Source organism: Eutrigla gurnardus, assembly GCF_963514095.1.
Source record: "Eutrigla gurnardus genome assembly, chromosome: 23".
Lineage (NCBI taxonomy): Eukaryota > Metazoa > Chordata > Actinopteri > Perciformes > Triglidae > Eutrigla > Eutrigla gurnardus.
Genome location: NC_139934.1, coordinates 19,065,680 through 19,079,247, shown reverse-complemented (window position 1 = coordinate 19,079,247; position 13,568 = coordinate 19,065,680). Strand labels below are relative to the sequence as shown.

At 38.8% G+C, this 13,568-nt stretch overlaps 1 protein-coding gene and 1 long non-coding RNA gene across 2 annotated transcripts in view; one reads left to right on the top strand and one right to left on the bottom strand.

Moving 5' to 3' along the window:
• The window catches only part of LOC311009513, a 371,301-nt gene that overhangs the window by 337,332 nt on the left and 20,401 nt on the right, over positions 1-13,568 (top strand). The gene's annotated exons all lie outside the window — the stretch shown is intronic.
• On the bottom strand, positions 4,095-6,056 carry LOC311009043 (zinc finger BED domain-containing protein 4-like; the record flags this gene model as incomplete). Its single annotated transcript, XM_084003017.1, has 2 exons — positions 4,095-4,364; positions 4,476-6,056. The coding sequence occupies 2 exons, from the start codon at positions 6,054-6,056 to the stop codon at positions 4,095-4,097; spliced, it is 1,851 nt and encodes a 616-aa protein (XP_083859143.1).

The following is a 13,568-nucleotide window of genomic DNA, read 5'->3' as shown; positions in this document are numbered from 1 at the left end:
AGGCTAGTAGTAGAAGCAGTTGTAGTACTAGTACAAATACAAGTAGGGGACGTAGTATCAGTAGTAGGCTAGTAGGAGAAGTAGTAGTAGTAGTAGTCAGACAGACAGAGAGTGAGACAGAGAGAGATAGACAGACTTGTGTCTACATTTTAAAGTTTAAATGGAGTTTCTAGGTGAAAGTATGCCTGAACTACAAAGAACTACAAATCCCACTGACTGCTCCTGTCTGCTGCTCCTGTCAGCCAATCAGAGCACACCTGCTGTCACTTCTAAAGATCAAAGCCACAGAGATCAAAGCCCTCTATGCGTGTGTGTAACTGCCTCTCACTATCGTTCCATTACGGCTTTGCGGGCGCTCCGAACAAAAGCTTGCCACGCGCCAAAATTTTCACACCGTTAGCGCCACAAGACTCTGCTGAAGACAATGATCACTTTTATTTTTTCCTAGTGTCAGAAATGTGGACGCTAGGGCGAGTTAGAAATGGCCCTGCTTTCAGGTTTCTGTGAAAATCTGTTTCTCAATTTGTATGGCAGCCCATTGGGAGAAAAAACCGACATGGCCGCGCTTAGAGGTTGCTAGTTCAAATTCTGTAAATCTCACAGAGTTTTTGAGCACATTGATAGAGACAGGACAAGTTTGTCTACAAAATTGGAAAATATCACATCTGTAACGTGAAAATTGTGGCCGGGAGGAGTTTGGAAAGAAAAAAAAGCTGAAGTGTGTTGGGCTGCTCTCACACTCTAAGCGATGATGTCACCCACTCTAGCTGGCGCAATACACACCCATTATAAACTCTGATGAGGTCTGAAAAAAACATAAAACATAAACTGTGATTATAGAGAAACTGTAAAAGATATCAAAACACTGAGTAATATGGTTACAGTTCAAAGTCTTGTAGGTTGTTTAAAGTTTAAATGGAGTCTGTAGGTGGAAGTATGTGAAAGGAGTCGGAGTTCAAAGAGGAGGATGTTAAAGAGGTTTTCAGGCTGATCTCCATAGGAATGCATTGAAAAAAAAATATGGAAAAGGCTGAATATATGAAAAAGTATGAAAGGTAGAAAAAAGGTTGAAGGTGAGCATAAAAGAGCTGAAAAAGCTGAACATTTTGATAGTTGGATGGTTTTTGTAGCTGAAAGTATGCAGAAGTTAGAGGCGACTGAAAAACGTACGGAAGAAGAAAAATAAAAAAAATAAAGATTAGGATAACATAGGTTGGAAATGCTTGAAAGCATTTCCACCAATAAAGATTAGGATAACATAGGTTGGAAATGCTTGAAAGCATTTCCACCAACTAGAAAATGCATTTCCTGCGGAAATACGTGGAAATGCTTTAATGCTGAAGCAACACTGAAAAAAAAGTAGAATATTTGAAGAAAATATTAAAAAAGCTGAATATTTGAAGAAAATATTAAAAAAGCTGAATATTTGAAGAAAATATTAAAAAAGCTGAACATTTGAAGAGAATATTAAAAAAGAGCTGAATATGTGCAAAAGTATGAAAAAGCTGAATATTTGAAGAGAATATTAAAAAAAGTTGAATATTTCAAAAAGTTTGAAAAAGCTGAATAGCTGAAGAGCATATTCAAAAAGTTGAATATGCAAAAAGTTTGAAAAAGCTGAATAGCTGTAGAGAATATTCCAAAAGCTGAATATGTGAAAAGTATGAAAAAGCTGAATAGTTGAAGAGAATATTCAAAAAGTTGAATATATGAAAAGTATGAAAAAGCTGAATAGCTGTAGAGAATATTCCAAAAGCTGAATATGTGAAAAGTAAGATAAAGCTGACTGTGTGCAAAATTATGAAAAAAGCTAAATATTTGAAAATAATATTAAGAAAGCTAAATATCTGCAAACGTATGAAATAAGCTAAATAGCTGAACAAATATGAAAAACCTAATTATTACAAAAAATATGAAAGGCAAAAAAATGTTGAAGAAAAGTTGAAATGTCCTTAAAAAGCTGAACATTTTAATATTTGAATGTTCTTTTTGTTTGTAGTATTAGTAGGGTACTAATAGAAGTAGAAGGAGTAGTATCAGTAGTAGGCTAGTAGTAGAAGTATTAGAAGTAGTATCAGTAGTAGGCTAGTAGTAGTAGTAGTAGTACTAGTACTACTACAAGTAGTGGAGGTAGAATCAGTATTAGGCTAGTAGTAGTAGTATTAGTACTAGTACAAGTACAAGTAGTGGACATGGTATCAGTAGTAGGCTAGTAGCAAAAGGAGTAGAAGTACTAGTACAAGTTCAAGTAGTGGACGTAGTATCAGCAGTAGAAGAAGTAGTAGTAGTACAAGTACTACTATAAGTAGTGGAGGTAGTATCAGTAGTAGGCTAGTAGTAGAAGTATTAGAAGTAGTATCAGTAGTAGGCTAGTTGTAGTAGTAGTAGTAGTAGTAGTAGTACTAGTACTACTACAAGTAGCGGAGGTAGTATCAGTAGTAGGCTCGTAGCAAAAGGAGTAGTAGTACAAGTAAAAGTTTAAATAGTGGACATAGTATCAGTAGTAGAAGTAGTAGTAGTACTAGTACTACTACAAGTAGTGGAGGTAGTATCAGTAGTAGGCTAGTAGTAGTAGTAGTAGTACTATTACAAATAGTGGACATAGTATCAGTAGTAGTACTAGTACAAGTTCAAGTAGTGGACGTAGTATCAGTAGTAGAAGAAGTTGTAGTAGTATTACGCTACAAGCAGTGGAGGTAGTATCAGTAGTAGGCTAGTAGTAGAAGTATTAGAAGTAGTATCAATAGTAGTCTAGTAGTAGAAGTAGTAGTACTAGTACTACTACAAGTAGTGGAGGTAGTATCAGTAGTAGGCTAGTAGTAGTAGTAGTAGTAGTAGTAGTACTTTTACAAATAGTGGACATAGTATCAGTAGTAGTACTAGTACAAGTTCAAGTAGTGGACGTAGTATCAGTTGTAGAAGAAGTTGTAGTAGTATTACTACTACAAGTAGTGGAGGTAGTATCAGTACAAGGCTAGTAGTAGAAGTAGTAGTACTAGTACTACTACTACTACAAGTAGTGGAGGTAGTATCAGTAGTAGGCTAGTAGTAGTACTATTACAAGTAGTGGACATAGTATCAGTAGTTGGCTAGTAGTAGAAGTATTAGAAGTAGTATCAGTAGTAGGCTAGTTGTAGTAGTAGTAGTACTAGTACTACTACAAGTAGTGGATGTAGTATCAGTAGTAGGCTAGTAGCAAAAGGAGTAGTAGTACAAGTAAAAGTTTAAGTAGTGGACGTAGTATCAGTAGTAGAAGTAGTAGTACTAGTACTACTACAAGTAGTGGAGGTAGTATCAGTAGTAGGCTAGTAGTAGTAGTAGTACTATTAAAAGTAGTGGATATAGTATCAGTAGTAGTACTTAGGGATGCACGATAACTTTTTTTTTAAACCGATACCGATAACCGATAACTTTCAGCTCCTAAAGGCCGATACCGATACCGATACCGATAACACACACACACACACATATATATATGATCATGACATTAATACTATGAACAAACCCAAAAACACTTTTGACTCTTTAAATGGAGATTTATTTTTTCCAATGAAAAACTATTGGCAAGCCTCTCAAAAAGAATAAAGGCCCCTTAAACTGATGCAAATACATGCATCGGGATTACAAACTGAAAAGTGCATTCCAGAAGTTCAAAAAAAAATATATATATATAGAACATTGATGCACTGACACAAGCTAGATTCAAACTTTTCCATGTAAACACAATCTGAAAAAGTGCATTCCTCAATAACAAATAAAATGTACATAATGCACTGACACAAGTTAGACTGGTTGTCTATGTAAACAAACTGAAAAAGTGCATTCCTCAATATAACAATAAATAAAATGTTTATAATGCACTGACACAAGTTAGACTTGTCTGTGTAAACAAACTGAAAAAGTGCATTTCTCATTAACAATAAATAAAATGTTTATAATGCACTGACACAAGTTAGACTTGTCTGTGTAAACAAACTAAAAAAGTGCATTCCATAGTAACAAAAAATTCAAAAAAGATCAAAAGGTGGCACATGTTCTGACCTGATATCGCACTGTATTCTGAACATTCAACCTTTGGTTCATGTACTCGTCATCTACCCTTTTACCTCTTGATGGATCAGGGGAAGATTTTTTTTAATGAGAAGCAGCATCTCTGCCTTTTCGCATGCAAGTCTGTTTCTTTCCTCGGTCATCACGTGACCAGCAGCAGAAAACAAGCGCTCGCTGTCGACACTTGTGCAAGGCGCTGACAGATATTTCCGAGCAAGCTTGGCCATGCACTCAAAACGGGACTGGTTGCTCCTCCAGTATTCCAGTGGACAACGGCTCACGTGAAGCGTTGGCTCCGACAGATATGACTGGAGCTAAAAAAATACACAGCAGAAAAATACAATCTAATTATGATGTTGTTCTGACCATAAACGCGAGTTATGAGTTGCATCTTTAGAAAATGTTAAATAAATCTATACACTTACTTCTGCATCTACTCTGCTGTTTTCCTGGTGAATGGCAGCTTCAGTGTTTTCTTCCAGTATTGCCTCAAACATTCCCAACAATGAGTTATTCCCGTCTTCCCTGCTCCTCTTTCCTGGTGGCTCCTCTGGCTGGGCAGTGCCAGCTGTGGCACCATCATTCTCCAGCAACTTTTCCCGAAGCATACCTGTTGCTTGCCGTTTTGATGCGAGGGTGAAGTAGCGGTCCTTATATCTCGGGTCCAGTATTGTTGCCAGATAGTACAGGGGCTCTTCCTCGACGTGACCAAAACGTGATTGCACTGCTTTTAACAGGGTGTCCTTTGATGTCTTTACTCCGTGGTCTGTTGGAACAGTTTGCTTAAGCAGACGTGTCAAGGCTTGGGTGGAGGGGATAACGTCTGCAACTGTGGCTGTGGCCTTGCTGATGTTTCTGGTCAGCTGTTCACATGGATCGAGGATGGTGAGCATGTTTTCGACCAGGGTCCATTGGTGGGCGTTGAGTACTGCGGGCAAATGGTGTTCAACTGCATATGCTGCAATAGCTTGTTTCTGCGCCACTAAACTCTTAAGCATGTAAAACGTGCTGTTCCATCGCGTAGCTATGTCTTGTTGGAGTCGTGTTTGTGGCACTTGCAGCCGTTCTTGTAACTTCCTCAGGGCGGAGGACGCTACTTGAGAATGTCTAAAATGTCCAACAATCTTGCGTCCAATGGCAACACAGTCAGACACAGCTCTTTGACTTAACACAGCCTCGTTCACAGCAAGTTGTAAAGAGTGGGCCATGCAGCCCAGGCTTGCAACACCGCACTCCTTCATTGCCTTTTCCATATTACGCGCATTATCTCGTAAGACAACATGCACCATCTCCTTCTTAATATTCCACCGCTGTAGCATAGCTTCAAAAGTCTGGTGAATCATTGTACCCGTGTGTGAGCCGGGCAGCTCCTGGGACTGTAACACCGCTCTGTATAGTTGAAAGTCTGTATTTAACCACTGCGCGGTCAGACTCATCATGCTTACAGGGCTGACATCACAAGTCCATATATCCACAGTGAAGCTTATGTCTTTCACGTTGTTATCAATCAAAGTGTGAATACATTTGGCGATCGCATCATACTTAGCTGGAAGGCACACATCAGAAAAGTAGCGGCGGCTCGGCAATGTAAACCGTGGCTCCAAGTGATTAATCAAGCGAGAAAAGCCTCTGTCTTCAACGAGGGTGAAGGGCTGGTCGTCAAGTGCCATCATTTCCATGATTAGGTCCTCAATAGCCTTAGCCCGTGGGTCATTTCTGGCAAATTTCTTGGATTTTTCGAAAGCCTCGCCGATGTTTGGAAGTCCCGGTGGCTTCTTTGCGGCTGGCTTTAAGTTGCTAGCGTCTTTAGCAGCCCGGGCGTCCTCATACGCTTTAAAAACTCCGTCGAAGCGATGGCTATGTTTTAGGTGACTTATCAGGTTTGACGTATTGAAGCTCGTGCTACTTTTACCTCCTCGTGGAACTTGTTTCGAACATTTGTTACAAATAACAAGCGACTTGTTTTCTTCGGAAACTTTGAAAAAGTCCCACACTATGGACGCCATGTTGTCTGTTTTTAAACGTAAGCACGCTGTGCTGCATGCACGCTGTGCTGCATTCGAGGTGTGACGGAAAGTCCCCGTTCCCACGTTTGCTAGTCCTTCTTTCGGCCTTTTAAATTAACGTTTCTATTGTTTAAGTGTAACATGTGGAAAGATACTGTGGATATCAATGCAAATCAGCAACTACCAAAACTATGACCGAGTTAACGAGTTATTTTCGGACATGAGGGGGTATTCTTGAATTTTCCCAGAAAGGGTTTTCCTGATTATGCCAACGTCAATTGAACGCAGCATTCACTGCAGGCCATTCAGTGTCTCAGAGTGGAAGCGGGGCACTGCCGTGCTGATAAAATTATATATGTTATCGGGGCTATTCGTCATGATATCGGACTTATCGGAATGACGTAATAATTTCCTGTTATCGGCCCGATAACTATCGGCCCGATAATTATCGTGCATCCCTAGTAGTACTAGTACAAGTTCAAGTAGTGGACGTAGTATCAGTAGTAGAAGAAGTTGTAGTAGTATTACTACTACAAGCAGTGGAGGTTGTATCAGTATTAGGCTAGTAGTATACGTATTAGAAGTAGTATCAGTAGTAGAAGTAGTAGTACTAGTACTAGTACTACTACAAGTAGTGGAGGTAGTATCAGTAGTAGAAGAAGTTGTAGTAGTATTACTACTACAAGCAGTGGAGGTAGTATCAGTATTAGGCTAGTAGTATAAGTATTAGAAGTAGTATCAGTAGTAGTCTAGTAGTAGAAGTAGTAGTACTAGTACAAGTAGTGGACGTAGTATCAGCAGTAGAAGAAGTAGTAGTAGTACTAGTACTACTACAAGTAGTGGAGGTAGTATCAGTAGTAGGCTAGTAGTAGAAGTATTAGAAGTAGTATCAGTAGTAGGCTAGTAGTAGTAGTAGTAGTAATACTAGTACTACTACAAGTAGTGTACATAGTATCAGTAGTAGGCTAGTAGTAGCAGTAGTACAAGTACAAGTAGTGGACGTAGTATCAGTAGTAGGCTAGCAGAATAAGTAGTAGTAGTATAAGTATGACGAGGAGCTCTCACACTCTAACGATGATGTCACACACTCTAGCAGGCGCAATACACACCCATTGTAAACTCTGATCAGGTCTTAAAAAACCATCAAACATAAACTGTGATTATATAAAAACTGTAAAAGATATAAAAAAACTGAGTAATAGTGTTATAGTTCAAAGTCTTGTAGGTTGTTTAAAGTTTAAATGGAGTCTGTAGGTGGAAGTATGTGAAAGTATTCGGAGTTCAAAGAGGAGGATGTTAAAGAGGTTTTCAGGCTGATCTCCATAGGAATGCATTGAAAAAAAAATATGGAAAAGGCTGAATATTTTGAAAAGTATGAAAGGTAGAAAAAAGGTTGAATTCAGCACAAAAGAGCTGAAAAAGCTGAACATTTTGATAGTTCAATGGTTTTTGTAGCTGAAAGTATGCAGAAGTTAGAGACGACCAAAAAACGTACGGAAGAAGAATAAAAAAAAGAAAAAAAATAATAAAGATTAGGATAACATAGGTTGGAAATGCTTTAAAGCATTTCCACCAACTAGAAAATGCATTTCCTGCGGAAATACGTGGAAATGCTTTAATGCTGAAGCAACACTGAAAAAAAAGCTGAATATTTGAAGAAAATATTAAAAAAGCAGAGTATTTGAAGAAAATATTAAAAAAGCTGAATATTTCAAGAGAATATTCAAAAAAGCTGAATATGTGCAAAAGTTTGAAAAAGCTGAATAGTTGAAGAGAATATTCAAAAAGCTGAATATGTGCAAAAGTTTAAAAAGCTGAATAGCTGAAGAGAATATTAAAAAAGCTGAATATGTGCAAAAGTTTGAAAAAGCTGAATAGTTGAAGAGAATTTTGAAAAAGCTGAATAGTTGAAGAGAATATTCAAAAAGCTGAACATGTGCAAAATTATGAAAAAAGCTAAATATTTGAAAATAATATTAAGAAAGCTTAATATCTGCAAATGTAATTTAATTATTTATTCAATTATGTGCACTGTTGCTTTCTTTGTGCTGCTGTAAGCAACACATTTCTCCTCTGGGGGTCAAAAAGGTTTGTCTTATCATCTATTCACATGGTAACATCACCTTTAGGACTACTTGGCATCACATTTTTTTAATCAACAATATAGTCTTGTTTCACTGGTTGCACAATAAATGATAAATGTACATATTATCCAGATGTCCCTGATTTAGTCAGACCCACTTCCTGCCACTCAACAGTAGCAACTGCAGCGGTAAAAGGGGGGGGGGGGTAAGTGTGGGCTGCACTTGATTACTGTACACGCTAGATGATCACTACATCACTCACTCTCTTGTGTGCTATTGCTTATGAGTATGAATTTATTTGAGGTAATGTGAAAATGTATTCATTTAAAATATATAGAAAATTCCCCCGCCGGGAAATTTTGAGAGGGAGGCAGTGGGCCGCCGCCCGGGGGTGTGTCTGTAAAAGTTTAAAGTTGAAACGGAGTTTCTAGGTGAAAGTATGACCGAGCAGAAGACGTTTGACTAAAAAAACTACATTTCCCATTACAAAATGTAGTTTTTAGTACATTCCTGTCCACCAATCAGAGCACACCACTCGTGTCTCCATTTTAAAGTTTAAATGGAGTTTCTAGGTGAAAGTCTGCCCGAGTAGAAGACGTTTGACTAAAAAAACTACATTTCCCACTACTAAATGTAGTTCTTAGTACATTCCTGTCCACCAATCAGAGCACACCACTCGTGTCTCCATTTTAAAGTTTAAATGGAGTTTCTAGGTGAAAGTATGACCGAGCAGAAGACGTTTGACTAAAAAAACTACATATCCCACTACTAAATGTAGTTTTTAGTACATTCCTGTCCACCAATCAGAGCACACCTGCTGTCACTTCTAAAGATCAAAGCCACAGAGATCAAAGCCATCTACGCGCCTTTGTAACTGTCTAGAGCCTGTCTCTATTCCTCCATTTCGGAGGGTCCGAACAAAAGCTTCTCACGCTCACACCGAAAGTCGTATTGCAAAAATTTTCGCACCGTTAGCGCCACAAGACTCTGCTGAAGACACTGATCACTTTTATTTTTTCCTAGTGTCAGAAATGTGGACGCTAGGGCGAGTTAGAAATGTGTGATTTTCAGCATTTCTTTGAAAATCTGCTTCTCGATTTGCCTTAGATCGAATGAGAAGAAAAAGAGACTTGGCCGCACTTAGAGGTTGCTAGTTCAAATTCTGTAAATCTCACAGAGTTTTTGATCACATTGTGAGAGACAGGACAAGTTTCTCTACAAAATTGGAAAAGATCACGTGTGTAGAGTGAAAATTGTGGCCGGGAGGAGTTTGGAAAGGAAAAAAATCTGAAGTATGTCGAGGAGCCCTCACACTCTAACGATGATGTCACGCACTCTAGCAGGCGCAATACACACCCATTATAAACTCTGGTGAGGTCTGAAAAAACCATAAAACATAAACTGTGATTATAGAAAAACTGTAAAAGATATCAAAAAACTGATAAAGAGTTTTATAGTTCAAAGTCTTGTAGATTGTTTAAAGTTTAAATGGAGTCTGTAGGTGGAAGTATGTGAAACTAGTCGGAGTTCAAAGAGGAGGATGTTAAAGAGGTTTTTAGGCTGATCTCCATAGGAATGCATTGAAAAAAAAATATGGAAAAAACTGAATATATGAAAAAGTATGAAAGGTAGAAAAAAGGTTGAAGGTGAGCATAAAAGAGCTGAAAGAGCTGAACATTTTGATAGTTGAATGGTTTTTGTACCTGAAAGTATGTAGAAGTTAGAGGCGACCGAAAAACGTACGGAAGAAGAATAATAATATGAAAACTAGAAAATGCATTTCCTGCGGAAATACGTGGAAATGCTTTAATGCTGAAGCAACACTGAAAAAAAAGCTGAATATTTGAAGAAAATATTAAAAAAGCAGAGTATTTGAAGAAAATATTAAAAAAGCTGAATATTTCAAGAGAATATTCAAAAAAGCTGAATATGTGCAAAAGTTTGAAAAAGCTGAATAGTTGAAGAGAATATTCAAAAAGCTGAATATGTGAAAAGTATGAAAAAGCTGAATAGCTGAAGAGAATATTCAAAAAGCTGAATATGTGAAAAGTATGAAAAAGCTGAATGTCTGTCCCTCTCTCTCTCTCTCTCTCTTTCTCTCTCATGTCTCACTCTCTGTCTGTCTCTCTCTCTCTGTGTGTCTCTCTCTGTCTCACTCACTCTCTGTCTGTCTGTCTCTCTGTCTGTCAGTCCCCCCCTCTCTCTATCTGTCCATCACGCTGACGATGTCATATGTCATGATGTCATATGTCATCTATCTGTCCATCACGCTCTCTGTCTGTCCCTCTCTCGCTCTATCTCTCTGTCTGTCCCTCTGTCTCTGTGTCTGTCCCTATCTCTTTCTGTGTCTGTCCCTCTCTCTCTCTGTCTCTCTGTCTGTCCCTCTGTCTCTGTGTCTGTCCCTCTGTCTCTGTCTGTCCCTATCTCTTTCTGTGTCTGTCCCGCTTTCTCTCTCTCTCTGTCTGTCTGTCTTTCTATCTGTGTGTGTGTGTGTGTGTCTGTGTGTGTGTGTGTGTGTGTGTGTGTGTGTGTGTGTGTGTCTGTCTGTCTGTCTGTCTTCTGTCAGAGAAGGATAAAATGGCCGACATTCAAACTTTATTATTGACAGTCATTGTTATTAGACAGAGAGTTAAAAAAAAATACCAATCAGTGCGCACCTGCTGCGCTTCTCAAGATCAAAGCCACACCCTCTGTCTGTGTGACTGTAAATCCTGTCAGAATTTTGGCTCGACGCACCCTCCAAACAAAAGCTTCCCACACTCACACCGAAACTCCTATTGATAAGAGATTTAAAAAAGCTAAATATGTGCAAAAGTATGAAAAAGCTGAATATTTGAAGAGAATATTGAAAAAGCTAAATATGTGCAAAAGTATGAAAAAGCTGAATATTTGAAGAGAATATTGAAAAAGCTGAATATGCAAAAAGTTTGAAAAAGCTGAATATTTGAAGAGAATATTGAAAAAGCTGAATATGCAAAAAGTTTGAAAGTATGCAGATTGCCATGCTATTCAAAGAGGAGCATGTTAAAGAGGTTTTTAGGCTGATCTCACCAGCCAGTCATCACAGCTCATCACACCACTCGTGTCTCCATTTTAAAGTTTAAATGGAGTTTCTAGGTGAAAGTAGGACCGAGCAGAAGACGTTTGACTAAAAAAACTACATTCCCCACTACTAAATGTAGTTTTTAGTACATTCCTGTCCACCAATCAGAGCACACCACTCGTGTCTCCATTTTAAAGTTTAAATGGAGTTTCTAGGTGAAAGTATGGACGAGAAGAAGACGTTTGACTAAAAAAACTACATTTCCCACTACTAAATGTAGTTCTTAGTACATTCCTGTCCACCAATCAGAGCACACCACTCGTGTCTCCATTTTAAAGTTTAAATGGAGTTTCTAGGTGAAAGTATGGACGAGAAGAAGTAGTTTGACTAAAAAAACTACATATCCCACTACTAAATGTAGTTTTAGTACATTCTTGTCCACCAATCAGAGCACACCTGCTGTCAGTTATGAAGATCAGTGCCCCCAGTGCTGTCACCATGGCAACGGCCCTTGCTGCGTGTGTATGACTGCTTTGGAGCGTCTCTCTGCTTCTTTCTATCGCTCCATTCCCCCTCTGCGTTGGGTCTGAACAAAAGCTTGCCACGCTCACACCGAAACTCCTATCGCCAAAATTGTCGCACCGTTAGTGCCACAAGACTCGGCTGAAGACACTGATGACTGTTATTTTTTCCTAGTGTCAGAAATGTGGACGCTAGGGCGAGTTAGAAAATGCTGTTCATATCAGGTTTCTTTGAAAATCTGCTTCTCAATTAACATTAGAGCGGATGAGGAAAAAAAGAGACTTGGCCGCGCTTAGAGGTTGCTAGTTCAAATTCTGTAAAACTCACAGAGATTTTGAGCACATTGTGAGAGACAGGACAAGTTTGTCTACAAAATTGGAAAATATCACGTCTGTAGAGTGAAGATCGTGGCCGGGAGGAGTTTGGAAAGGAAAAAACTCTGAGAAGCCCTCACACTCTAACTGATGATGTCACGCACTCTAGCCCAGAAGGTTCCGCGCAATACACACCCATTGAAAACTCAAAAAAAGTCTGAAAACAGCATCATATTTAAACACTGATAATTTAAAAACTGTAATAGATATCACAATGAAAAGTAATAGCTGAATAGCTGAAGGTTTTGTGAATGTTTTAAAATTTGAATGACGTCTGTAGGTGGAAGTATGCAGACTGCCATGCTTTTCAAAGAGGAGCATGTTAAAGAGGTTTTTAGGCTGATCTCCATAGGAATGCATTGAAAAAAAAATATGGAAAAGGCTGAATATATTAAAAAGTATGAAAGGCTGAAAAAATGTTGAAGATGTCCCGGAAAAAGCTGAAAAAGCTGAACATTTTGATAGCTGAATGGTTTTTGTAGCTGAAAGTATGCAGAAGCTAGAGGCGACCAAAAAACGTACGGAAGAAGAAAAAGAAAAACTAGAAAATGCATTTCCTGCGGAAATACGTGGAAATGCTTTAATGCTGAAGCAACACTGAAAAAAAAGCTGAATATTTGAAGAAAATATTAAAAAAGCAGAGTATTTGAAGAAAATATTAAAAAAGCTGAATATTTCAAGAGAATATTCAAAAAAGCTGAATATGTGCAAAAGTTTGAAAAAGCTGAATAGTTGAAGAGAATATTCAAAAAGCTGAATATGTGAAAAGTATGAAAAAGCTGAATGTCTGTCCCTCTCTCTCTCTCTCTCTCTTTCTCTCTCATGTCTCACTCTCTGTCTGTCTCTCTCTCTCTGTGTGTCTCTCTCTGTCTCACTCACTCTCTGTCTGTCTGTCTCTCTGTCTGTCAGTCCCCCCCTCTCTCTATCTGTCCATCACGCTGACGATGTCATATGTCATGATGTCATATGTCATCTATCTGTCCATCACGCTCTCTGTCTGTCCCTCTCTCGCTCTATCTCTCTGTCTGTCCCTCTGTGTCTGTCCCTATCTCTTTCTGTGTCTGTCCCTCTCTCTCTCTGTCTCTCTGTCTGTCCCTCTGTCTCTGTGTCTGTCCCTCTGTCTCTGTCTGTCCCTATCTCTTTCTGTGTCTGTCCCGCTTTCTCTCTCTCTCTGTCTGTCTGTCTTTCTATCTGTGTGTGTGTGTGTGTGTGTGTGTCTGTGTGTGTGTGTGTGTGTGTCTGTCTGTCTGTCTGTCTTCTGTCAGAGAAGGATAAAATGGCCGACATTCAAACTTTATTATTGACAGTCATTGTTATTAGACAGAGAGTTAAAAAAAAATAGCTAAGCACTCCACCCCTACTGACTGCTCCTGTCCACCAATCAGTGCGCACCTGCTGCGCTTCTCAAGATCAAAGCCACACCCTCTGTCTGTGTGACTGTAAATCCTGTCAGAATTTTGGCTCGACGCACCCTCCAAACAAAAGCTTC